Genomic DNA, 27,876 nt, shown 5'->3' on the forward strand with positions numbered 1-27,876 from the left:
GTTCAGGTTATGATCCCAGGGTCCTGGGATCAAGTCCCACATCAGGCTCCCTGCAGGAAGCCTACTTCTCCCTCTGCCTGTGTCTCTGCCTCTCTGTGTGTCTCTCATGAATAAATAAATAAAATCTTAAAAAAAGACTGAACCACTACAACTTTTTTGCAATATATGTAAATCAAACCATCAGACTACATGTTTTAAACTTATGTAGTAATAGGTCAACTTTTCTCAATAAAACTGGAGGGAAAAAAAAGCCACTGATGAAGACAACAAAGCTATGTTAATAATGTTTCTATTGTGTTGTCAAACCTGGGGGAGTATTATACAGTAATCTGCACCAGGCTTACCCATGTTACTTATGTTAGTTTCTTTACAGTGCAGTTTTTAAGTGACTTTGGAAATCCTTTTCTAATTAAAAGCTTCCTTTATTTTTCATTTATAAGGTATCTACCTAACCATTATACATCCTCACGTAGTTTTGTAAAAAGGTGGGGCAAGTGCATTTTCCTACAATGTTTACCATTCAATGTAATTCTCTCCAGTGAGTTCTTCCATGGCTTCCCATGGGAATGCAGCGATGGCTTTCCCTGATTCTTTAATTTTTTATATGGTTTCTCCCCCATGTGCACTCTCACGTGTCCTTGAAAGACTGTGTGATAAATGAAAGCTTTCATAGCTTTCCTTACATTGAGTTTCTCTCTAGTATGAATTTCATGTATATGAACATAATAGGGAATAAAGAATTTACCATATTGTTTGTTTATAGTTTCTCTTCAGTGCAAGTTATTTCATGTAGTCAGAAAGAACTGGAGCAATTGAAGACTTTTCCCTATTTCTGACATTCACATAGCTACTCTCCATTATGAGTTCTTTCATGGTTTCGTAAAGAACTAGAACGAGTGAAGGCTTTACTACAATGCTTACACTGATAGGGTTTCTCCCCAGTGTGAGTACGTTCATGAGTTCGCAATGAACTAGGACAATCGAAGGCCTTCCCACACTCCTTGCATTTACAAGGTCCATCTCCAGTGTGCTTGATCATGTGCCTTTGAACGTTTGAGAGGGTAATGAAAGCTTTCCCACACTGCTTACACTCATAGGGCTTCTCTCCAGTGTGAGTTCTTTCATGCTTTTGCATAGAACTGAGATAAATGAAGGCTTTTCCACATTGTTTACATTCATAGGGTTTCTCTCCACTATGAGTTCTCTCATGCTTTTGCATAGAACTGAGATAAGTAAAGGCTTTCCCACATTGCTTACATTCATATGGTTTCTCCCCAGTATGACTTCTTTCATGCTTTTGAAGGGAACATGGAAAGCTAAAGGCTTTACCACATTCTTTACATTCATGAGGTTTTTTCCTACTATGACTTCTTTCGTGGTTTTGAAGGGACATGGAGGAACTGAAGGCTTTGCCACATTCCTTACATTCATATGGCTTTTCTCCACTGTGTATCTTCTCATGACATCGAAAGTAATTTGGACAATCGAAGACTTTCCCACACTCCTTACACTTATAAGGTCCATCTCCAGTGTGCTTCATCATGTGTCTTTGAAATATAGTGAGAGGACTCAAGGTATTCTCACATTCATTACATTCACAGGGTTCTTCTCCTGTGTGACTTCTTTCATGTTTTCTAAAATACTTTGGACAACTGAAGGACTTACCGCATATTTTACATTCATAGGATTTTTCTCCACTGTGTCTCCTTTCATGATTTCGGAAGTATACAGGACAACTGTAGGTTTTACCACATATTTTACATTCATAAGGTTTTTCGCCTCTGTGTCTCTTTTCATGACTTCGAAAGGATCTTGGACAACTGAAGCCTTTACCACATTGCTTACATTCATAGGGTTTCTCTCCAGTGTGAGTCTTTTCATGTTTTCGAAAATAATTTGGACAACTAAAGGCTTTCCCACATTTCTTGCATTCATAGGGCTTTTCTCCAGTGTGAGTTCTCTCATGTATTCGAATGTAACTGGCATAACTGAAGGCTTTCCCACATTGTTTACATTCATATGGTTTCTCCCCAGTGTGAGTTCTTTCATGAATTCGGCAGTAACTAAGGCAACTGAGGGCTTTCCCACAGTGCTTACATCTATAGGGCTGCTCTCCAGTGTGAGTTCGCTCATGTTTTTGAAAGTTGTGGCGATACCTGAAAGTTTCTCCACATTGTTTGCATTCATAGGGCTTCTCTCCAGTGTGAATCCTTTCATGCTTTCGAATGGACTGGCAATGCTTGAAGGCCTTCCCACAGTGCTTGCATTTGTAAGGCTTCTCTCCAGTGTGAGTCCTTACATGTACTCGAATGGACTGTCGATGCTTGAAGGCCTTCCCACATTCCTTACACTTATAAGGCTTCTCTTCATATTCCTGATATTCATAAAGTTTGTGGCCAGTGTGAGAGATCATGTGCCTGCTAAAAGATGAATGATGTCTGAACACTTGTCCACAGAAGCTACATTTACGTAGTTTTATTCCAGTAGGAGTTTTCTTTATCTGCTTATGATTTGGATTCTGGCTGAAGGATTCTCCACATTTACTACCTTCTTTATTTTTACAGGGTCTCTCTATCACATGCCTGTTGTAAAAATGAGAAGCATGTTATTAATGGCTTAATACTTTCCTATTTATTAAATTATCTCAATGACTTTTTACCACTTTTCAAAAAATGTGTATGTTTCCTATGCTTTCGCACTGTTTGAAAGTGAGTATATCCTAAGTGTTCTGCAAGGAGATTATCATTGCTATTATCAAAAGTGATAATCATAAATGGGGTTTCTGTGGGGCACCTGGTTGGCTCAGTCGGTTAAGTGTCTGCCTTTGGCTCAGGTCATGATCCCTGGGTCCTGGGATCCAGCCCCAGATTGGGTTCCTTGCTCAGCAGGAAGCCTGCTTTTCCCTCTCCCTCTGCCTGCTGTTCCCCCTGCTTGTGCTCTCTCTCTCTCTCTCTCTCTCTCTCTCTCTCTGTCAAATAAATAAATAAAATATTTTTAAAAATAAAAATAGTTTCTGGATATTTTTCCACATGTTACTATCTTTCAAACATTGAACATCTAGGTCATATTAGGGAAAAAAAATTTGATGAAAATATCCTAAAAATAAATAAACTTAGAAATGCTCTGATTCATTTTATTTGCTTGTCTTTTTTTTTTAATATGACAAAGATTTTCTCATGGGAACACTGGTTTTGTTTCTTAATTTTAAGTAGGCTCCATGAGCCATGAACTTAAAACCCTGAGATTAAGAGTTGTGTACTCTACGAACTGAGCTAGCCAGGTACCCCCAGGGACACAGTTCTTACCTTAGATTTGTCTGATGATGTTTATACAGACTTTTACTGTTACAGTCTTCCCATTTTTCCCCTAAAATACAGACCAAGAAAAAGCACACATTATAAAAGAATATTTTTTAGATTCTAGGTCCATCATGAACTGTCATCATGGCTGATTTATTTACTGACATATGCCCTTTCCACCTATCACCTCTTATAACAGCATTGATGAGCGAGTGATGCTGGATCTCTGGTTGATTAAGTAAGTAAGAATAATGTCATCCCTACCTATTGAGGCCAGGTTCCTGAAGGTTTCCTGCATCACATCTCTGTAGAGTTTCTTCTGGGATGGATTCAGAAGAGCCCACTCCTCCAGGGTGAAGTTCACAGTCACATCCTCAAAGGCCACTGTGTCCTAAAATATCCCATATATGTGTACAGGAGGAGGAGTGAGATGGACAACACTGGTGATCTATACTCAGTTCATAAGAAATTCACATAAGACTGATTGTTCAACATTTATTGTATGACTCGGTCATCAGACTCTTCCTCTCTGGTCACACTCGCTTCCTCATGAATTTAACAGCATCATGACCACAGGAATTCACTGCTACATTTTTATTGTCATCACTTTAAACCTCCATTGCTCCCTACTGTCAGGAAACAGAACATCTTGGAGAAATGCTGTATGAATCAAAGAACTATTTCCATCTTAAGACCATCAGTTCCTTGTGAGAAAAACTTTCACCTCCTCCTTAAATACTCACAATGTCACACAGCACTCCATGAAGCACAGGGTCACAAATGCATGATATTTTATGAACAAAAACAGGGAAAAAATGGAAGCTTTTTCTTCTATTCCCATCCCCAAACATGAGAAGCCAGGAGAAGCCAAACTGTTACAAGATCCAGTTGGCCAGTGTGTGCTGAAGTCCTCCAGATCATTACAAACAGTCATATCCAGCTGGATGAACAAGAATATTTCACAGAAGAGTATAATTATAATTTGTTTATATAATTTATCAAAGAATCAATTTTATCTTCCGTGCTCTGTCTCATTTCATGGACCAGGAAATATTTAGAATATACAACTCAGACATGAGGAAAAGGCATGACAACTCAGACATCCTCAAAATCCATATATTCATAAGCCTCACAGCTGCCTCTTACCAATTTTTAAGACACAAAGGCACAGATCTTGAGATAAGATCCCAGAAGAGATTTTTTTGACAGAATTGTATGACTGTAACTAGGGCTTGGTAACCTTGAGGAGTATGTAAAGACATGAAATTTACAAGTGACTTCACTGAATTCCATGTTAGTACTGATAATGAATTTGCACGATGTGAGTCCAATGGTGCTTTCCTCCAAAAACCTCACCAAATCCCTTTTTTCTGATTTCTGTTGCAAGTGATCCCCAACCAGTCACTCTAGAGGCTCTCCTCCCATTTCTGAGTTCCTCTGCTGGGAAGGCAGCAGGATGGTCCAACCCAAACATAGGAATCCCTCAGTGGATTAATTCCCCTAAATGCTGGTCCCTGAAAGAGATCAATCATGTTGATTGACACAATAATGTCTGCATCTAAGGCACAGAGAAAAGTTTCCACCCAGCAATTTTAATGCTAGAACTGACCTATTCTGTAGAGTGACAGCAAACTAAGAACACCTCTTTTGTTGTGAATCCAGGGAGAAATGAGCTGCCTGGGTCAGTTCTAACAACTCTTTCCACATGGGAAGTGGAGAGCATGCTCACAAACAGTTCTATTATCTAGTGTGAGGAAGAGAGTGAACATTAGCAGGTCTAAGATTGCTTACCCTTAGAAATCCTGGATGACAAAGACAAAGTTCATTCTGTGCTGGTATTTGGGAACTGGGGTTTTGGGAGTGACTCCACCAACCCTACAGATAAGACTGCCTCAGTGTGCCTGAAGCACTTATGCAAACATTACAGTACATAAACTCCTATCTTCCTTTTGAGAATCTAATTTGTTACAGGTTTGGCAAACAAGTGCTGACAGGACCAGGCCCAACAAACATTCCAAGTACTGAGTCTCTATTAAACTTCTGTGGTAGGGCAGCCCAGATGGCTCAGCGGTTTAGGGCCGCCTTCAGCCTAGGGTGTGATCCTGGAGACCTGGGATCGAGTCCCACATCGGGCTCCCTGCATGGAGCCTGCTTCTCCCTCTGCCTGTGTCTCTGTCTCTGTCTCTCTCTGTCTCTCACGAATAAAATCTTAAAAAAAAAAAATTTCCCTGGTAGACAATAATTTACATGTATACCCACAACATGTTGAAGAACTGAGCCCATCCTATGTGATTACACTAAGAGATGACATTTGAAAACTTTCTCCTAACTTATACACATCAATTTCAGTATCAAAGGAGACTAAAGCATATTTAATGATCCTCATGGAAAAATGCAAAAATTGTTGCTTAATGTCAAAGTAGAATGAAATAAGTGAACAGATGCCAACTGTTCTTAACAAGAATTCAGTATCCCTCAGATGTCACCACTCCCAAATGGTACCTTTATAAAACTCCAGAGTCCCCAAAACAGATTCTTCAGTAGTCAACAGTACTCATACAAGCCCAATAGAAGGAACAAATGCTGAGAACCAGACAGAGACTTCTGAAGAACAAGGTGGTGGTGTACCTAATACACATCAAGGATTTTTAAGCTATATTATTCCAGACAGAGATATAAGCAGACAAGAGTAGAAAGTGCCTTCAATAGGCTGGTATTTAATATGAAATTAGTCAAGGGCACAGAGACATTGTAGCAAAGTTGCAAATATCATGAACACTATTAAAAGGCAGGCATACACTGTTAATTACTTGGAAAATGCATTGTATTCCCCAATGTTCCATGGAAAATACCCAATTCACTTTAGATTTAAATGTGCAAGATACCGCAGCCCCGGTGGCCCAGGGTTTAGCGCCGCCTTCCCGCCCGGGGCGTGATCCTGGAGACCCGTGATCCGGTCCCACGTCGGGCTCCCTGCGTGGAGCCTGCTTCTCCCTCTGCCTGTGTCTCTGCCTCTCTCTCTCTCTGCCTCTCATGAATAAATAAAATAAAAAATAATTTTAAAAATCTTTAAATGTGCAAGATAGGGACTCCTGGGTGGCTCAGCAGTTGAGCCTCTGCCTTTGGCTCAGGGCATGATCCTGGAGTCGCCGGATGGAGTCCCACATCGGGTTTCTGGCACGGAGCCTGCTTCTCCCTCTGCCTTATGTCTCTGCTTTTCTCTGTGTGTCTTTCATGAATGAATAAATAAAATCTTAAAAAAAATAACTGTGCAAGATAAAACTAGGAAACTTTTAGAATTCACAGATATTTTATTGACACAAAATAGGGAGAATTTCCTCGTTAGAAAAAGAGCAAGCCAAAACAAAAACAAAAACAAAAACAGCAAGCCATAAACTCGGAGACACACAAATTCTATTATATTAAAATTAAGATAATTAAAGCCAAACAGGGAAAAGAAAAAGCATCAGCAACACCTGCAATATGAAAGATCAACTGCCAGAGTTAATATGAACAGATGCAGATTCAAAAGGAAAACAAATATGTTGAACAGAAGATGAAATACGTGTATTAAAAATGTCTACTGGGCAACCCTGGTGGCCCAGTGGTTTAGCGCCGCCTTCAGCCCGGGGTGTGATCCTGGAGACCTGGGATAGAGTCCCTGGTTGGGCTCCCTACAGGGAGCCTGCTTCTCCCTCTGCCTGTGTCTCTGCCTCTCTCTCTCTCTGTGTATGTCTGTCATGAATAAATAAATAAAATCTTTTAAAAAATAAAATAAAATAAATAAAAATTTCCATCACCTTGGTAGAGGTAATTTGGAATTAAAATGTCCAGCAAAAAATAAATAAATAAATAAATAAATAAATAAATAAATAAATAAATAAATAAATAAATAAAATGTCCAGTAGATGCCATTTCACAGTGATCAGAACAAAAAATTCTGAGAAGAAAAAAAAACTCATCAATTTTACTAATCCCAAGTGTCGAAGACCATTATGAATTGTGAATTGTTATTCAATAAATTGTAAGAATGGAGGAGCGTCAAGTGATTTAATCTACTATTTCCTGTAAATCTGACCTGATCACTATCTACAGCCCAGCAATTTTTCAACAATGTCCATAGAATTTTTTTTGTGCATTTGCACGCGGAGACTCCTACAAGGATGGCATGCATTAATATCAAAAGATTTGGAGGACTTATCAATGGAACAATAAAGCAAACAGGATTGCAAAGTATTTACCAGTTACCTATTTTATAACTGTTATGGTCAACTGCACAGGCAGGTGTACCCCCACCTGAGATTTGGTTCAGATGTCTACACTGACAACACACATATGCCTAGAGGATATGAAAGCGTTTCTTGCTTCCATAATGCAGGTGTCCAGAGAAGGCAGGGCAGGCCTCTCAAGCAGGTGGGAAATGCCTTGGAAGATCAAGGAAAGGAGCCTGGCCTGGATTTTTTACTGGGGTTTGGAGGTGGGCTAATGTGAGATTTGGGGAACAGGGGCAGGACAATAGATTGAATCATTTGCCAAAACCAAAGGAAGGACCCCCAGGGCTGTCTTGTCCCCTTGTACAGATGGGGGGCATAAGGGGAGAAAGGAGAGATGAGGGTTTAAAGCTCTCAATAAACATCAAAAAAGGAGTCACACTTCTAGTCTCTGATTGGGCATGTATGGAGCTTAGCAGCTGGCTTCCAGTCCTCAGAGGACAAGAGCCAAGAAATGTGAATCATCAACTCTTCCATCACAGAACTGAGGTACCAGGGTAAAGTACTGTCTCCAAAATTAGAAAGACAAAAAAAGTAGACATTTAAAGACATGTCCAGAATATTCTATGCTTTTTAACAAAGCCCGTCCTCAAAACAATCTATTTCACAAGAGTGTAACTGACTGGAATTTTCCCAGAGCCTAAATGACCTGGGAGGAAGGAAATAGCTAACTTGAGTCTCTTCTAGCCTTAGTCTTCTCTCAATGGTGAAGTATTTCTGAGGATGACAAGGTCCCCCCCCCCCATGACACCAAGTATGTGATGTCTGTCCCAGTGCCACTTCTCCAACTCTGTGACACCAAACAGGTGTCCCACAGTTCAATTCAATTCTAACACTACCACCTAGAGTTCATGTCAGACTCCACAAGTGAAGAGCTCAGTCCCACACACTGGTCCCACCTCAGATGCCAGCCACAGACGGGGAGCCCAACCAGGCTGCCGACATTTCTGCTCAGCCATCTACACATTCAGATTCCCTCCATGTGCCATCACATCTAGTAACTTACCAAAACGATATAAGAACTCAGCAAAACCCTTTACTTAAATATATTGGTTTACTATAAAGGATACAACTCAAACAGACAAAAGGTTGTGATAGGTCAAAGTAAGGTAGTCATATAGGTGAGTGAAGTGGGGGTGGGGGGGGTTGCAGAACTGCCACCTCCTCTCTGGACACGCCAACTCCCCAGCACCTAAATGTATGTGTTCATCAACCAGGATACCCTCTGAATCAGGTCTTTAATAGTTTTGACAGAGATTTCATTAAATGGACACAATTCATTAAATCACTGGCCATTGGTGATTAACTCAACCCTATAGACTCCTCTCTCCAGAGGCTGGGAGCTGGGGCTCAAAGTCCCAACCCCTAATCAAGGCTTTGTGTTCCTGGTGTCCAATACCCATCCTGAAGCTATCTAAGAGCTGACCAAGAGTTGCCTCATTATAAAAAAAATAAAAGATACTATCACCCTTATCACTTGAGCAATTCCAAGGGCTTCAGGAGATTTTTGTTAGGAACTAGGGACAAAGATGACATATCTTACTCACTAGTAAAGTCCAGGTACAGAGGTTCCCTAGAGATTCAGACCAAATCATTAGAATGGAGAATGCTTCCCCTCTGCCCACACCTGCCTCTACATCAACTGGACTTTAGTTTAATAGAAATGAAGTACCCTTAAAGAGCTAGATGTTTTCTGGTAACATCAGGAAGAATGCAGTGATGCCCTCTCTCACCACTCCTAGTAAACCTTGTGCTGGAACGCTTAACTAATGCAGTTAGACCCAAAAAGGAAAAACAAAACAAAACAGTATGCAGACTGGGAAGCAAGAAATAAAACTTTTTAAATAAATAAATAAATAAATAATACAACTGTTTGTGTGGCAAAAGACTGTTGGTTGAGAAAATCTCCAAGAGTCCCAAGTGACAAGAAAAATCCTTTAAACTACAGTTGAGAAGATCCCTGCATGGCTCAGTGGTTTAGCGCCTGCCTTTTGGCCCAGATCATGGTCCTGGGGTCCCGGGATCGAGTCCCACATCGGGCTCCCTTCATGGAGCCTGCTTCTCCCTCTGCCTGTGTCTCTGCCTCTCTCTGTCTCTCATGAATAAATAAATGAAATTTTTTTTTTTAAATAAATAAACTACAGTTGATCCTTGAACAACTCAGGTAGTTAGGGCCACCAACCCTTAGGCAGTCAAATATCTTTGTCTATCTTTTGGCTACCCAAAAACAACTACTGTTGACCAGAAGCCTTAATGACAACATAAAGTCGATTAACATGTATTTTTTGTTTTAGTTACTATATGATATATTCTTCCAATAAAGTAAGCTAGATAAAAGGTAATAAAATCATAAAGAAAAAATTATTTTAAAAAATCTGCCAATGAGCAGCCCCGGTGGCACAGTGGTTTAGTGCTGCCTGCAGCCCAGGGCATGATCCTGGAGACCCTGGATCGAGTCCCACATCATGGGACATCATGTATGATGCCTGCTTCTCCCTCTGCCTGTGTCTCTGCCTCTCTCTCTCTCTGTCTCTATGAATAAATAAATAAAATCCTTTAAAAAATAAATAAAAAATAAATAAATAAATAAATAAATATAAAAAATCTGCCAATGGGTAGGCCCAGCTGGGCTGGATCAGGTCTGGGCACGGAGGGGTGTGTAGTGGCTGTGGGACCCGCCCAAGATGGCCTAGTAGCTTCAGCTCAGCAGCAGTTACAGTTCAGGCCTGAGGGTGGCAACAGCAGCCTGGAGGAACCGTACAGCTGCCCACCTGCCCACCTGCCCACCTGCGGAGAGCTACACCACAGGCCCATGCCCGTCAGCATTTATGGCCACATCTGAGGGCTCCTGCCCCAGGAGAACCTGGGCCAGGCCCTGCTGCAGAAAGGTTCCCTGTTGGGCCTAGAAGGGGCCCAAGGGCTGTACCGGAGGCCAACCTGCTTGCATAGGACTCAGTGGGTGGGGGCACTAGGTGGGCCTTCTAGTGCAGTGCTGACACCACACCTCTCCCACCTCCCCACCCCACCCCCACCGCCTGGCGAGTTCCCCCATTTCAGGAGCCCAGCCTCCTGAAGACCAGCCTCCAGCACTCCACCTGAGCACCGGGTTAGTACACGAGTGACCTGCAGCCCTGCCCAGTCCTAGGGTCCCCAGGGGCTGCTGTGCTGAGAGCCGCAGCACCCCTCCCACTGGTACTCAGAAGGCAGCAAGCACTACCTCTGTGCCAGTCACTTTTGATTCAGTCCAGGAGAGACGGGTGTGTGCACCTGTAAATAAATACCTTGTGAAAAAAAATAATAATAAAATAAAAATAAATAAATAAATACCTTGTGGCTTTTGCTATCACCTCTTTAATTTTTTTAAAGATTTTATTTACTTATTCATAGACAGAGGGAGAGAGAGAGAGAGAGAGAGAGAGGCAGAGATACAGGCAGAGGGAGGAGTAGGCATCATACAGAGAGCCTGACGTGGGACTCGATCCCAGGTTTCCAGGATCACACCCCAGGCCGCAGGCGGCACCAAAACGCTGTGCCACCCGGGCTGCCCTAAATTTTTTTTTAAATCCGCATACCCACAGAGTTCAAGACTGTGTCCAAGCATCAACTGCACTGAGAGTAATCAGGAAAGGCTGAAGGAAAAAATGTCAATATATTAAAGTCAATTACCTTCTATAGATCCATGCAAGTATATAGAATCGATCTTTGAGAAAGGACCAAGGGCAATGCCATTCAATAGGAAATGCAGCCTTTACAACAACAAATAGTGCAGGGAGAACTAAACCATAAGCAAAAAATAAAAATAAATAAAATTTTAAAATAAAATCTATATGTAGGTTTTATACCTCTTACAAAAATTAAATGAAAATGGATCATAGATTTAGTGTAAAATGTAAAACTACAAAACTCCTAAATGTAACATAGGAGAAAATCTAGGGTATCTTAGTACCTTTTGGACACCTTTTGGACACAACAATGAGAGCAAGATCCAAGAGAGAAAAAAAAATTTGTTTTCATTAAAATGAAAAACTGCTCAGAGAAACACAGTGTTAAGATGAAAACACGAGCCTGGACTGGCAGAAAATCTCTGTAAATCACTTACCTAATAAAGAACTGGTATCTAAAACATCCAAAGAACTCTTAAAATTCAACAAAACACAAACAACCCAATTAAAAATGGGAACTAGATCAGAACATGCACTTCTGCAGTGATACAGAAATGGTACAGGGGGATCCCTGGGTGGCTCAGCGGTTTAGCACCTGCCTTTGGGGCCCCGGGGCATGATCCTTGAGTCCCCGGATGGAGTCCCGAATCGGGCTCCCTGCATGGGGCCTGCTTCTCCCTCGGCCTGTGTCTCTCTCTGCCTCTATTTCTCTCTCTTTCTCTCATGAATGAATAAATAAAATCTCAAAAAAAGAAAGAAAGAAATGATAAAGAAGCACATGAAAACAATCTGAAAATTCTGTGTCGCTGGGAAACTGCACATAAAAGAAAGAGTGATCACCAGGCTCCTGGGTAAGCCCAGATACTTGTTTTTTTGTTTGTTTGTTGTAATGCAAGAGCCTGAATTAAGCAGATTGCTGAGGCATTCACTTCAAAGATGGGCATTTCAAATAAGCACGTTGCCAGCCTGTCAGCTTCACTAGGTAACAGGCGGCTGCCCTCCACCAAAGGATCCTTTGATTGATTTCAGTAACTATTTGGGCTACTTGTTTTTTCTCTTTCCAACACTTTAAATTCCCGCTCTGATGTTTTAAATTCACCAAGGGACACCTGAGTGGCTCAGCAGTTGAGCATCTGCCTTCAGCTCAGGGCATGATCCTGGGTTCAGGGATCCAGTCCCACAACTGGCTCCCTGTGGGGAGCCCGCTTCTCCCTCAGTTTATGTTTCTGCCTCTCTCTCTCTCTCTCTCTCTGTGTGTGTCTCATGAATAAATAAAATCTTTTAAAAATAAATAAAAATAAATAAATAAATTCATCAACCAAGAGAGAGCTCATGAAACCCTAGGCACCCATCCTTACTCCAATAGAGGCAGATCCCAAGCCTCCTGTGTCCTCCCTGCCCCCTTCCCAACTAATCTGAAATCGTTGTGTGACCCCAGGTGTGCTGTGTAATTAACAGGTTCTTTAATAAACCCGTTTTTCTCAGTCTCCTGATGGTTATTGTTGCAAAGTGTCTTGCAATCTCAAGAACCACAAGGGCCGATCCAACCACAACACACTGAGTTACTGAAAGGCTGAGACCCCCACAGAACAATGGGCACTATTGGAAGGACCACATGATTGCCCTCAAAATTCATTAAGAAAAATGCCCTTTACCGGCACCTTGCTTCTGCCATCCAGGAAAGGAGCCCTGCTTGCTGGGAGCCTGTCACACTGCTAGTGCTTTTACATGTTGCCTCTGTTTTGCACTGCCAGCTGTATCCTACCCCTTAAAAGGTCACAGCTGCCACACTAATCAAATGATCTCCCTGGAGCAGCAAGAGTTGAGGCCTCCTGTTCTAATGGAACAATTAGATTGCTAATTCTAAAGGCCTATTAAAGGACTATTAATATGCATAAGAATCCTCCATGCCTGGAGGCTGAGAGAGCTTTGAATCACAAGGCTATTGGCACGTCCCAAAAAGAGGCTCTAGGCTAAAAGGCTCAAGGAAAAATACTTCTGTATTTGAGCAGTTCAAGAGAACTCCAGCTGTGACCACTGAGTCTGTGGTCATGCCTAGACTGGGAGTCCAAGCCCAGAAGAGTTAAACAGTCCTGCAAAAAGAAACCAATGGTACCACCAGAGGAAAAACACAACAGAGGCCTTTAGTGTCTGTGTCACCACCCCCAAGCACTGCTATGGCTCTTCATCCCCTGACTTGATGGAATACAGGACCAATCCCTGACAGAGTGTTGTTTAAAAAAAAAAAATTAATGGAGAAATATAAAGGTCATCAATATCTGGTTTCTACCTAAGAATCCAGAAGAGGGACACTGGCTCCTTGATAAATGCTGAAGCCCATGGACATTTCCTGGGCGTGCCAACACTCTGGGCCTTTTGTTCTAGAGGCCTAAGGGCTTTTCTCTTAAGACCCTGTGTGTATCACACAGGTGGAAGGAGACAGCAGAAGTCCCTTGGGACACCCTGGAGAAGAAAACTGCTAAGAGGGTTCACTCACAGCGACATCTCCAGAAGTGTCTGGGAACAACATACCAGATGAACGTAACAGGAGAAAATCTAGAAGTAGAAACTGAGATCAAAAACTGCCTTAACTAAAATTCGAACGTTCCTTGAAAATTTTATGCAGCAGGAAGGAGAGAGGGGACTTAGCTGGCTAATTTGCGCGGTTTCTGATTAGTTGGAACAGGCTCTGAATTGCTACTCACAGCTGCTAAAACACATCAACTGGCTGCTATCTCCAAAACCCCTAAAATCCAGTAAGTTTCTTAAAGATCCATCCGGGCTCTACGCTTCTTTCCACTGAGATACTACAGATCCTACGCTCCATCAGCTCTGCCCTTTAGAGGACAGAACCAAGAAACACACTCACAAGGCATCCCCGGCCACCAATGGAATCCCGGTAAGGGATTATCAAGGCCTCCCACGAGAAGAAAGAGGGAAAGGAGAAGGCAAAGGCTCCCAGAGCCACCAATATTCATGCCAGAGACGGTCTCCAGACCTGGGTATGTGTTGCATCACTCTAGGCCCATCCTGACATTATAGTGACCACAGGGAAGGCTCACAGTGAAGGGAAAACGTTATGAAAGTCCTCCTCCCTGCTGTGCAAAACTGGCATGATCCAATGGATTTATGAATTCCTCAACCCAAACTCTCCATTTCCCACCCTGAAGAAGCCCCGCTGGACCTTGAGTCCAGAGAATTATTCCTTGCAAGGCGCTCCCCCTAATTATAGGGTGGCACTACTACAATTTAACTGGAACTGTCAAAACCATCCAAAAGGCACTAAACTCTTCCCTGTCCCTTGAAGATGTAAATCTTACTATGCCTTTGAAATGTAAACACCCCAGGAAGGAACGAAAAATGTCCAGCATCACTTGCAGACAGAAGAAACAGAGGTCGGGATGCCTGGGTGGCTCAGCGGTTGAGTCTGCCTTCAGCCCAGGGCATGATCCTGGAGTCCCCGGACTGAGTTCCACATCTGGTTCCCTGCATGGAGCCTGCTTCTCCCTCTGCCTATGTCTCTGCCTCTCTCTCTCTCTCTCTCTCTCTCTTTCTCTCTGTGTGTGTCTCTCAAGAATAAATAAATGAAATCTTAAAAAAAAAAAAAAACAGGTCACTAATTAGGCTTGGCGAGTATGTTAAATTACACGGAAGCACTGTCAAATCAGTGATGATAAACTTTCTTAGGTCCTAAGATACAGGTGAATGTTACTAAGGTAAGCGTTCTAGAAATTACATGAAATTCCTAAAAATCTGCCATGTCTTGGATAATGTTATCACCCCTAATTCTAGTTAGTATCTTGGAATACTGTGTGCCACAGAAACAAATTTTCTTGTATTATAACGAACTCTCACCAGATCTTTAACCATGGCCATTTTTAAGTCTTTTGTCATTTACGGACAGCCGTTTTATTCTGATGATACTTTTGCAGAAGTGTTTCAGCTTCAGAAATATTCATGGAAAGGACTCTGACAAGTACTCAAGAATACAGGTCTCTGATAACTTTCATTCCATTCCACTGAACTGGGTAAGAATTCACACAGGTATAAGGAAAAACTGGATCTGTAAAACTGCTAACCAAGGATCAAGATCAAGAACTAATTACATAGGACTAAGTTAACTGATAAAGATGATTAGAATTTTTATGACTTTTTATTTAAAATACTGGGATTCTTAGACCATCAGACTTTGCCTGCAACACACTGATTTAATTCCTCCTTTCTCGAGGTCCTCAAAATATCCTGAAGTTCCTGCACCTGCCAGGAAGTGACCTTCCCTACGAACCTGCTATTAAGGCTGCTGGGAACCCCATAAGGTACCAAGCCTGATTTTTCCATGGGGCTTTATTGGCTCCATAAAGCTGTCTGGTCATATCTGAATCTATGTAGGTTTCTGTTAAGCAGTCAAGACTTGGTAACATAATCACTGTTTTAAATTGTGTTCTTTTACAAGGAGACTAGATTCTTTGATTTTATGTAAATTAATTATATCATCATGACAATACGAATGCTCATTAAAAGTTTCTGAATTCTAGAGGGATCCCGTAGGAGAAAAGGTGATTGTTTCATCTTTGTTCCCAAAGGTATTCTTTACCAAATTGCTGTAAGTCATAGCTAGCTTAAGAGGAAGGGTTTCCTTGTATCTAGAAAACAAAAGATTAAAGAATCCCAGTATTTAATTTTATTTTTTTAAGATTTTATTTATTTGGGATCCCTGGGTGGCGCAGTGGTTCCGCGCTTGCCTTTGGCCCAGGGCGCGATCCTGGAGACCCGGGATCGAATCCCACATCAGGCTCCCGGTGCATGGAGCCTGCTTCTCCCTCTGCCTATGTCTCTGCCTCTCTCTCTCTCTCTCTGTGACTATCATAAATTAAAAAAAATTTTTTTTTTTCATGAGAGACACGAGCAGAGATAAGGCAGAGGAGATGCATCTCCCTGTGGGAAGACTGATGTACTCCAATCCTACCCAATCACGACCTGATCCAAAGGCAGACATAACTCTGAAAATTCAATAAAACAAAAAGACATTTATATGGGAACTATTCTTATTGCACTTATGTGATACAGACCAATGTACAAATGATTAATTTGCAGCAAATTAGTTTATTACTTCCTTGCAGGGATGAACTATCAGAGAAAAATAAGTCACTAATACCCTGCATAGCTGATCTAGTATGTTCTTTCTAGTTCTGTTTCCTAATATATAAATCTAAACTTGATGCTAAATTTGTTTCCTCCTATCGTGATCACCAGGCTCCTGGGTAAGCCCAGATACTTGTTTTTTTTGTTTGTTTGTTGTAATGCAAGAGCCTGAATTAAGCAGATTGCTGAGGCATTCACTTCAAAGATGGGCATTTCAAATAAGCACGTTGCCAGCCTGTCAGCTTCACTAGGTAACAGGCGGCTGCCCTCCACCAAAGGATCCTTTGATTGATTTCAGTAACTATTTGGGCTACTTGTTTTTTCTCTTTCCAACACTTTAAATTCCCGCTCTGATGTTTTAAATTCACCAAGGGACACCTGAGTGGCTCAGCAGTTGAGCATCTGCCTTCAGCTCAGGGCATGATCCTGGGTTCAGGGATCCAGTCCCACAACTGGCTCCCTGTGGGGAGCCCGCTTCTCCCTCAGTTTATGTTTCTGCCTCTCTCTCTCTCTCTCTCTCTGTGTGTGTCTCATGAATAAATAAAATCTTTTAAAAATAAATAAAAATAAATAAATAAATTCATCAACCAAGAGAGAGCTCATGAAACCCTAGGCACCCATCCTTACTCCAATAGAGGCAGATCCCAAGCCTCCTGTGTCCTCCCTGCCCCCTTCCCAACTAATCTGAAATCGTTGTGTGACCCCAGGTGTGCTGTGTAATTAACAGGTTCTTTAATAAACCCGTTTTTCTCAGTCTCCTGATGGTTATTGTTGCAAAGTGTCTTGCAATCTCAAGAACCACAAGGGCCGATCCAACCACAACACACTGAGTTACTGAAAGGCTGAGACCCCCACAGAACAATGGGCACTATTGGAAGGACCACATGATTGCCCTCAAAATTCATTAAGAAAAATGCCCTTTACCGGCACCTTGCTTCTGCCATCCAGGAAAGGAGCCCTGCTTGCTGGGAGCCTGTCACACTGCTAGTGCTTTTACATGTTGCCTCTGTTTTGCACTGCCAGCTGTATCCTACCCCTTAAAAGGTCACAGCTGCCACACTAATCAAATGATCTCCCTGGAGCAGCAAGAGTTGAGGCCTCCTGTTCTAATGGAACAATTAGATTGCTAATTCTAAAGGCCTATTAAAGGACTATTAATATGCATAAGAATCCTCCATGCCTGGAGGCTGAGAGAGCTTTGAATCACAAGGCTATTGGCACGTCCCAAAAAGAGGCTCTAGGCTAAAAGGCTCAAGGAAAAATACTTCTGTATTTGAGCAGTTCAAGAGAACTCCAGCTGTGACCACTGAGTCTGTGGTCATGCCTAGACTGGGAGTCCAAGCCCAGAAGAGTTAAACAGTCCTGCAAAAAGAAACCAATGGTACCACCAGAGGAAAAACACAACAGAGGCCTTTAGTGTCTGTGTCACCACCCCCAAGCACTGCTATGGCTCTTCATCCCCTGACTTGATGGAATACAGGACCAATCCCTGACAGAGTGTTGTTTAAAAAAAAAAAATTAATGGAGAAATATAAAGGTCATCAATATCTGGTTTCTACCTAAGAATCCAGAAGAGGGACACTGGCTCCTTGATAAATGCTGAAGCCCATGGACATTTCCTGGGCGTGCCAACACTCTGGGCCTTTTGTTCTAGAGGCCTAAGGGCTTTTCTCTTAAGACCCTGTGTGTATCACACAGGTGGAAGGAGACAGCAGAAGTCCCTTGGACACCCTGGAGAAGAAAACTGCTAAGAGGGTTCACTCACAGCGACATCTCCAGAAGTGTCTGGGAACAACATACCAGATGAACGTAACAGGAGAAAATCTAGAAGTAGAAACTGAGATCAAAAACTGCCTTAACTAAAATTCGAACGTTCCTTGAAAATTTTATGCAGCAGGAAGGAGAGAGGGGACTTAGCTGGCTAATTTGCGCGGTTTCTGATTAGTTGGAACAGGCTCTGAATTGCTACTCACAGCTGCTAAAACACATCAACTGGCTGCTATCTCCAAAACCCCTAAAATCCAGTAAGTTTCTTAAAGATCCATCCGGGCTCTACGCTTCTTTCCACTGAGATACTACAGATCCTACGCTCCATCAGCTCTGCCCTTTAGAGGACAGAACCAAGAAACACACTCACAAGGCATCCCCGGCCACCAATGGAATCCCGGTAAGGGATTATCAAGGCCTCCCACGAGAAGAAAGAGGGAAAGGAGAAGGCAAAGGCTCCCAGAGCCACCAATATTCATGCCAGAGACGGTCTCCAGACCTGGGTATGTGTTGCATCACTCTAGGCCCATCCTGACATTATAGTGACCACAGGGAAGGCTCACAGTGAAGGGAAAACGTTATGAAAGTCCTCCTCCCTGCTGTGCAAAACTGGCATGATCCAATGGATTTATGAATTCCTCAACCCAAACTCTCCATTTCCCACCCTGAAGAAGCCCCGCTGGACCTTGAGTCCAGAGAATTATTCCTTGCAAGGCGCTCCCCCTAATTATAGGGTGGCACTACTACAATTTAACTGGAACTGTCAAAACCATCCAAAAGGCACTAAACTCTTCCCTGTCCCTTGAAGATGTAAATCTTACTATGCCTTTGAAATGTAAACACCCCAGGAAGGAACGAAAAATGTCCAGCATCACTTGCAGACAGAAGAAACAGAGGTCGGGATGCCTGGGTGGCTCAGCGGTTGAGTCTGCCTTCAGCCCAGGGCATGATCCTGGAGTCCCCGGACTGAGTTCCACATCTGGTTCCCTGCATGGAGCCTGCTTCTCCCTCTGCCTATGTCTCTGCCTCTCTCTCTCTCTCTCTCTCTCTCTTTCTCTCTGTGTGTGTCTCTCAAGAATAAATAAATGAAATCTTAAAAAAAAAAAAAAACAGGTCACTAATTAGGCTTGGCGAGTATGTTAAATTACACGGAAGCACTGTCAAATCAGTGATGATAAACTTTCTTAGGTCCTAAGATACAGGTGAATGTTACTAAGGTAAGCGTTCTAGAAATTACATGAAATTCCTAAAAATCTGCCATGTCTTGGATAATGTTATCACCCCTAATTCTAGTTAGTATCTTGGAATACTGTGTGCCACAGAAACAAATTTTCTTGTATTATAACGAACTCTCACCAGATCTTTAACCATGGCCATTTTTAAGTCTTTTGTCATTTACGGACAGCCGTTTTATTCTGATGATACTTTTGCAGAAGTGTTTCAGCTTCAGAAATATTCATGGAAAGGACTCTGACAAGTACTCAAGAATACAGGTCTCTGATAACTTTCATTCCATTCCACTGAACTGGGTAAGAATTCACACAGGTATAAGGAAAAACTGGATCTGTAAAACTGCTAACCAAGGATCAAGATCAAGAACTAATTACATAGGACTAAGTTAACTGATAAAGATGATTAGAATTTTTATGACTTTTTATTTAAAATACTGGGATTCTTAGACCATCAGACTTTGCCTGCAACACACTGATTTAATTCCTCCTTTCTCGAGGTCCTCAAAATATCCTGAAGTTCCTGCACCTGCCAGGAAGTGACCTTCCCTACGAACCTGCTATTAAGGCTGCTGGGAACCCCATAAGGTACCAAGCCTGATTTTTCCATGGGGCTTTATTGGCTCCATAAAGCTGTCTGGTCATATCTGAATCTATGTAGGTTTCTGTTAAGCAGTCAAGACTTGGTAACATAATCACTGTTTTAAATTGTGTTCTTTTACAAGGAGACTAGATTCTTTGATTTTATGTAAATTAATTATATCATCATGACAATACGAATGCTCATTAAAAGTTTCTGAATTCTAGAGGGATCCCGTAGGAGAAAAGGTGATTGTTTCATCTTTGTTCCCAAAGGTATTCTTTACCAAATTGCTGTAAGTCATAGCTAGCTTAAGAGGAAGGGTTTCCTTGTATCTAGAAAACAAAAGATTAAAGAATCCCAGTATTTAATTTTATTTTTTTAAGATTTTATTTATTTGGATCCCTGGGTGGCGCAGTGGTTCCGCGCTTGCCTTTGGCCCAGGGCGCGATCCTGGAGACCCGGGATCGAATCCCACATCAGGCTCCCGGTGCATGGAGCCTGCTTCTCCCTCTGCCTATGTCTCTGCCTCTCTCTCTCTCTCTCTGTGACTATCATAAATTAAAAAAAATTTTTTTAAAAAGATTTTATTTATTTATTCATGAGAGACACAGAGGCAGAGATATAGGCAGAGGGAGAAGCAGGCTCCCTGTGGGGAAGCCTGATGTGGGACTCCATCCCAGTACCCAGGATCACGACCTGATCCAAAGGCAGACACTCAACTACTGAGCCACCCAGGTGCCCAAATAAAATCTTTTTTAAAAAGACATTCTATATGGCCAAGCACTATTCTTATTGCACTTATGTGAAATATCGGACCAAATGTATTAAAACTGACTTAATTTGCAAGCAAATTAGTTTTATTATCGTTCTCTTTGATAGCAAAGGGAGTGACTATACAGAGAAAAATTAAGTCACTAATACCCCTTTATAGATACTAGATTCTAGTTATGTTCATTATCTTTGAGGTTTTGTTTCCTACCTATAAACTAAACTGGTTGCTAAATTCTTGTTTCCTCCAATATCTGGCTACAACTCTCCAAACTAATGTTTCCAATTTTTCTCCCATTTTTCTGACCTGGAAAGAGCAGACAAGCCAAAGTGGGACAATTTGGCATAAACTTGAAGGAAACCACTACAACAGTGGTTCAACAGTGGTTGAACAATAATGGTCAACATATATATTGACCATATATATATGGTCAATCTCAGTGTCAGTGCTGTGTGGGCCACTCAGAAAGACCACAAAACATTCAAACTACAAGGCAGGGAAATCTATCAGCCTACCCCTGCCTGCCCTCACTCTGTCTAATGATGCTGCAATCCTAACATCTAGAAGCATCTTGACTGCCTGCTTTCAAAACTCAGATACTGAAATTATAATCTGCTCCAATCATTAACCAGATTTTCCTTTGTTTCCACAGAAATGCTTCCTAATAACCCAACTCAAATACTTGTACCATATAGGCCTAACTTTGGGAACCAACTTGCATCAATGAGACACAACCTTTACCTGAACTGATCAGCCATTCTCAGGACTAAGAGACTATATCAATGAGCCACAGAACTAATCTACCAGGAATCCCTGGGTGGCGCAGCGGTTTAGCGCTTGCCTTTGGCCCAGGGCATGATCCTGGAGGCCCAGGATCGAATCCCACATCGGGCTCCCGGTGCATGGAGCCTGCTTCTCCCTCTGCCTATGTCTCTGCCTCTCTCTCTCTCTTTCTCTCTGTAACCATCATAAATAATAAATTTAAAAAAAAAAAAAGAACTAATCTACCAACTCAGGACAAGTTCAAACCTACCTAAACCAGATGGCCCATGATGTTAAAATATTCCACAATATTACCCAATTCTTTGAACAGATTTCCAGGGCCCCTGAGACCACTGATTTAGTTTTATTATGAGACTCTTCAAGTTTGGGAAGATGGTTATGGATTGGACTTCAGACTATTGTCTGTTCAATTATTACAGAATTTGCTACTCTAATCCTACTTAGAGGTGTATTTTCTGGGTTTGGATAAATCCTATCCCTGACTTTTAGCAGATTAGCTAACCAGGCCGTTAGTTATAGTTCTCACCGTTGACTCCAGGCCTCGGCTTCAGAAGGCAGATGGTAACATAAGCCGGGACAGTTTGGGTTTTCTCTTTTTTGTAATGCAAGTGCCTGACCTAAGCTTTGATTGCTGAGGCATTCACTTCAAAGAAGCATCCACTTCAAAGACAGTATCTAGAATAAACACATTGCCAGCCACATGACTAGATAAAGAGCCAAACCACCTCCTTTGTTTTAGAGATCTTGGTCGATTACAGTAACTGGCCATTCAGGCCACTTGTTTTTTTCTCTTGTGATTAAAATTCCTGCTCTTAAGTTTTAATTCACCAATAATGAGTAGTCAATAAAACCACAGCTAAAAAAAAAAACAAAAAAAACAAAAAAAAAAAACCACAGCTCCCCCTTAGACCAATAAAATAAGAAAGCAAGCCTGTGTACTGTCTATCGGGACATGGATGATGTGTAGCCCTGGGTGTGCTAATTTCCAGATCCTCTAGGTTATTAAAAAAAAAAAATTGTTTTCAAAGTTTCCTATTGGTTATTGCTGAAGAGAGTCTTACAAGCATAATAGGAACCACAAGGACCAGTCCAACCACAGCAATTGGTACAGACAAGCTGAGACCAGCACAAAACACAGGCAAATGGGGATGTCTGGCTGGCTCAGTTGGTAGATCACGTAACTCTAGATTCTTGAGGTTGAGTTCAGTCAGGCCCAACATTGGAGACAGAGTTTACTCAAAAAAAACAAAACAAAACAAACACAGGCGAATGGATAAACAATCACTGGTAAATCCACAGAATGATATATTCTTCAGTTATAAAAAGGAATGAGATTACAAAGCCAAAAACACATGGAGAAACCTTAAAATCATATTAAATGAAAGAAGCCAATATGACAAGGCTACACACCGTACAACTCCAAGCATATGACATTTTGGGAAAGATAAAAAAGTAAAAGATACTAAAAGATCTTTGGTTGCCAGGGGATGAACAAGGGTGGAGGGGTGGGGAACACATGAGACTTTAGGACAATAAAAATATTCTCTATGTTACAGAAACGATGAAAACATGTTTTTTCATGTTAGCTCAAGACCTTAGATTGTATGAGTCAACCCTAAAGTAAACTACTTCAAAGTTGGCTCATCGGGATCCCTGGGTGGCGCAGCGGTTTGGCGCCTGCCTTTGGCCCAGGGTGCGATCCTGGAGACCCGGGATCGAATCCCACATCAGGCTCCCGGTGCATGGAGCCTGCTTCTCCCTCTGCCTGTGTCTCTGCCTCTCTCTCTCTCTCTCTGTGACTATCATAAATTAAAAAAATAAAAAATAAAAATAAATAAATAAATAAATTAAAAAAAACAAAGTTGGCTCATCAAATTTAACAAATGCACCAAAGTAATACAAGACATAAAATATACGACAGGGATGCCTGGCTGGTTCAGCTGAAACAGCATGCGACTCTTGATCCCTGGGTCATGAGTTCAAGCCCCACATTGGATGTAGAGATTTTTAAAAATTAATGTTAAAAAAATGCTGTTCATAAAAAGAAATATGTGTGTATATATTTCTTCTTATGAACTCTTCATATATATGTGTATATATATATATATATATATATATGACAGTGTCCAGGCAGAGGAGTTATATGGGAAGTCTGCACTTTCTGATCAAATTTTCTGTAAACACAACTGTTCTTTAAAAACACATAGGGCAGCCTGGGTGGCTCAGCGGTTTAGTGCCTGCCTCTCTCTCTCTCTCTCTCTCTCTCTCTCTCTGCCTTTCTCTGTGTGTGTGTCTCTCATGTGTAAATAAAATCTTTAAAAAATAATAAATTTAAAAATTAGAAAAAGTAAAGTTAGGATGCCTGGGTGGCTCAGAGGTTGAGCACCTGCCTTCATCCCAGGGCGTGATCCTGAAGTCCCAGGATCAAGTGCCACATAGGGCTCCCTGCATGGAACCTGTTTCTCTGCCTAAGTCTTTGCCTCTGTGTGTGTGTGTGTCTCTCACGAATAAATAAAAATCTTTAAAATTTTTTTTTGAAAAAAATAAAAATAAATAAATAAATAAATAAATAAATAAATAAATAAATTTTTTTTGGAAAATAGAGTCTACAAGCCAAAAAAAAGATGAAGACAGATGCATTAATATTCATCCCTGATGACAGAAACAGAACATCTTTCATTCATATCTGAACTCATGTCAATAACCCATTATGGCGCTCCTTGAGGCCTGCATCCCAAGACTTAGAAGAGAGGACCAACTTCCATTCAATGCCTTGTTCTACATCCCAGCTTTACATCCCAGCTGAGAAGGCATGAAAAGCAGTGAGTTTGCCTAAGCACCATGTATAAATGGGGAGGTGTTGTCCCTGAACTCTAGGAACTCCCATTGATTTTCTCAGGTATGCCCAAGGAGCTCCCCGGGGAGCCAAAGGGGATGGGAAAGGGGGGACCTCCTCCAGCACCATGACAGCTCATCTTTTTTTTTACAATGTTGCCTCAGAACATACACATACAAAAACTCATCTAAAAATAACAAATGACTTAACATGTTAAGATGAACTTAAACATGTTCATCTTATATCTTAACATTCATGTGATTAAACAGATCACAGATTCTACTTGGTTTCCAGAATTTTCTACCTTTCTTCACACTCTATCTCTCAATCAACTTACAGTGTAGAAGCCCAAGTCTGGCGGAGGGAGGGGGGGAGCCAGAGCCAAAGGGCTGCCCTCGTCAATCAATAAAGAAATCCAAAGGAAAGGAACCCTGGACTCAGCACAGATGAGCAGCCTGCTTCCCCAGGACAGAAGGAAAGCCCACATTCAGAAGTTTCAAAGGGAAAAGTTTCAAAGAGGTACTTCTAGAAGGTTCCACATTCTAGACTCTCCTGGTGGAGACAGAAGCCCTGGAGTGGCTCAGTCCCTGGTGACGGAGGGTAGGGACACCTGAGCAGTCACAGGAATGACCTCTGGGATTCCCTGTACACCCATCCCACCCCGCAGCATGATGGATCCACTCCCTCCCTGAGGCCTCCATTCTCACAGGTGCGGAAACTTTCAGCAGGACTCAGTTCAAAGTTCTGACCCAAGTAACCTCCCCAGTCACTGACCCTAATCCAGGACACAGAATTCCTGACTTTCACAGACTTCTTCAGTGTACATAATTTATACTCTGAGTGCAGCTACAACTTCAGAAAGGCATTACTGCCTCATCACCCCAACCACCCACTGATGCAAATGCTACCCCAGAATTCCACGAGTGGGTAGCTTCTCTCAGAATAAACGGCTCCTTCCCTGGTGGGTGAGCAAGTAGGACACCGCTAGAAGAAGGACCCCCAGAACCACTGGGCATTCAAAAGTTATTTGCCTTCTCCGGTTTAAAGGGATCTTAGCTTAAGGGGGACCTAGCTGGCTCAATCCAGAGACATGCAACCCTCCATCTCAGGGATTGTAAATTCAAGCCCCACGTTGGGTACAAAATTCACCTTAAAAAAAAAAAAAAAACAAGACCTAATAAGGGAATCTCGGCTTAGAGACCCTGACCTCAAACTTCTGCTTCCTCCTGAAAGTGAGCTGGACACCACTAGTGTTTTATATCACCAGAACCCACAATTTGAAGAGTCCAGCAAATGAACCCAAACCCAGTGCACTTATGTGGAAAAGAGGGACGAAAACTGTAAGGCACTCTGCTAGTTCAACAAGAACCTCCACCAAGTAATTCTTGCATTCCTGGGGGAAAAGGGTGTTATTTACTACTTACACGGCAAGTAACTGTGTTTTATAAACTCTTAATCATACTTGAACACTTCTGGTCTGCAAATCTAAGCCCTGGAAATCCATCTGAACTCATCCGAAGTAAAAGAACCAACCTCAGAACACTACTAGCCATGCTGGGGCGTGAAATGGGAAACAAGAATCTTTTTTGGGGGGGGACAAGAATCTTTTAATACGCACAATGTAGTCCTGGCGTATATTTTTCTCTGAGGTTACCTCTTTTTTGCCTCTTTGGAAATATTTCATACTGTCTTTCAAGCTCTTACTGAGTACGTGAATCTTTAAAAACTGAAAAAGACTAGAATAAAATGAATAAAAAATCTTTTTTCTTTCTTTTTTTTTTTTTATAAATCTTTTAAAAGCGACTTACTCAGAGAGGGGCAGCGCGAGCCTGAACTGTGCTGACAGGACAGAAGACCCGGGAAAGTTTCAAAGAGGTACCACACACACACCCCCAAAGTACTTCCCACAGGGTGTCGGTGCCCAGGACACGTCCTGGGGGAGGTGGGGAAGCACACGGATTTCATACAAAGTAACTCCGGGTGATTATTCTCGGCGTTTCTCTCAAGTAAAATATCCACACAGAAAAAAGAAAAAGAAAAAAAAAAAAAAAACAACTAGCTACATGGACTGTGGCTAAACAATGAACTAAAATACTGGACCTGTTTGAAACAGACCCGTGGGACCAATGGTTGATAACGATGCTGTGAACTGGCCAAGGGAAGCTGGCGTGAGGGGCCGGCGGGAAGGAACTGGAAAAGGAGGTATTTATTGCGTGCCCAGGGGAGAGCTGGGCTGAGGGGGCAGGGGCCGAGACTGCAGACCCAGCCTCCCAAACATCTGGAACGCTCAGGAGCAAACGGGCCCCCCGCGGGGGGGAAAGCAGGGACCGGGGACCCCACCGACCACAGCCGCTCCCACGCACGAATGAGGAGTCACGACGGTCCCCTGACGACTCTCCTCCCCGTCACCGCACAGTCGGAGGAGACGCGGCTGCGGGCGCAGAGCTGCCCTGAGGCTCCAGGGCCGAAGTCGCCGCGCACAGGACGGGACAGCCCGGACGTCACGGTCCCCCGCTGCCGGCCCAGGCCCCGAGCCGCGCGCCGGAGGGGATGCCAGCCCTAGGGGGGGGGCGCCGCGGACCCGCAGACTCCGGAGGTGACCGCGGGGGTCCCGCCACAGCCAGTTCCGGCCGGTTCCAACCGGCCCCTCAGCGCCCGTCTCTGCACCCCACGAGGCACGCTCACCATTGCAAGGTCTCCTGGGTTCCCCGGCGGCCCTCCCTAGAATACGGCGCACGGTCGGGCTCACGGCGCGAAAGAATCAGCGGCAGAGCAACGTGGCACCTTTAAATACGGGCGACCCGCGATCCCCAGGGAGGCTGAAAGGAGCCGCGACGTCCGGGGTGGCGGCGGAGCGTCGCCCCACCCACCCCCGCCACCGCCGCCCCTGATTGGTCAGCTCGCAAGGCCTCGCCCCCTCACGCCTGAGTGACAGCGGGGCCGGAGGTTAGGTGTCCGAGCCGCACCGCGGCCAGAAGGCTCCCTGTCCCGGAACGTGTGCGCCGGAACCTGGAGCTGCCCTCACACCGAGAAGACTGACCTTCCCTTTGCAGACACAGACACTTAGACGTCAGCTCTCCAGACGCAATAATTAGTCTAGCTCTTTGTTGACCACCAGGGTCTGACATGGCAGTTTTGCCAAAAAGGTGCACGAGCAGATAACCAGGGATGCATTGGGTGGGCGTTCTTCCAAAACGTCAGTCAGATTCAGGAAAACATCGTTGGGACCAAACACAAACCATCGCTTCAGATGAAAAGTGACTTCTGGGTTTAAAGTGGGTTAACTTTTAGAAAATGCTTCTGACGTGAAGAATATTGATCCATCCCTTTCTTGTGATTACACGATTTAATCCATCTTATCAGAAAACTGGGTATCGATAAAATAACAATCCTGCTGATTGGTGAGTCTAGGATCCTAGAGAGTAGGCTTCATTCTGACAATGATGGGATCACTCCGTGACAGGCATCCTCTGTATACAGCAGACACACCTACCTTTTCTGATCGGTTCCTCTCAATTCCCTGAGGTCACCTTTA

The 27,876-nt window shown here is 42.9% G+C and overlaps 1 protein-coding gene across 2 annotated transcripts; it reads right to left on the reverse strand.

Annotated features, from left to right (window-relative positions):
• Positions 1-273: 273 nt before the first annotated feature.
• Positions 274-27,262, reverse strand: LOC121494854 (zinc finger protein 709-like). 2 transcript variants are annotated; one of them, XM_041761852.1, is made up of 4 exons: positions 27,027-27,262; positions 3,564-3,690; positions 3,306-3,366; positions 274-2,582 (listed from the first exon to the last, which is right to left on the reverse strand). In XM_041761852.1, exons 1-4 carry the CDS (start codon positions 27,027-27,029, stop codon positions 848-850), a joined length of 1,926 nt encoding a protein of 641 aa, XP_041617786.1. In that variant the 5' UTR covers positions 27,030-27,262; the 3' UTR covers positions 274-847. The 2 variants fall into 2 exon arrangements, with proteins under 2 accessions (XP_041617786.1, XP_041617787.1); XM_041761853.1 differs by lacking the exon at positions 3,564-3,690.
• Between the last annotated feature and the right edge of the window lie 614 nt (positions 27,263-27,876).

The sequence above is a fragment of the Vulpes lagopus genome, chromosome 7 (genome assembly GCF_018345385.1).
Source record: "Vulpes lagopus strain Blue_001 chromosome 7, ASM1834538v1, whole genome shotgun sequence".
Taxonomy (NCBI): Eukaryota; Metazoa; Chordata; class Mammalia; order Carnivora; family Canidae; genus Vulpes; species Vulpes lagopus.

What these genes read in the sequence shown, in the direction of transcription:
- LOC121494854 (XM_041761852.1), bottom strand. An exon ending in CAGGAACCTGGCCTCAATAG is followed by an intron (nt 3,367 to 3,563) that starts GTAGGGATGACA and finishes TCTGTATTTTAG; the next exon opens with GGGAAAAATGGGAAGACTGT. An exon ending in CATCATCAGACAAATCTAAG is followed by an intron (nt 2,583 to 3,305) that starts GTAAGAACTGTG and finishes TTTTTACAACAG; the next exon opens with GCATGTGATAGAGAGACCCT.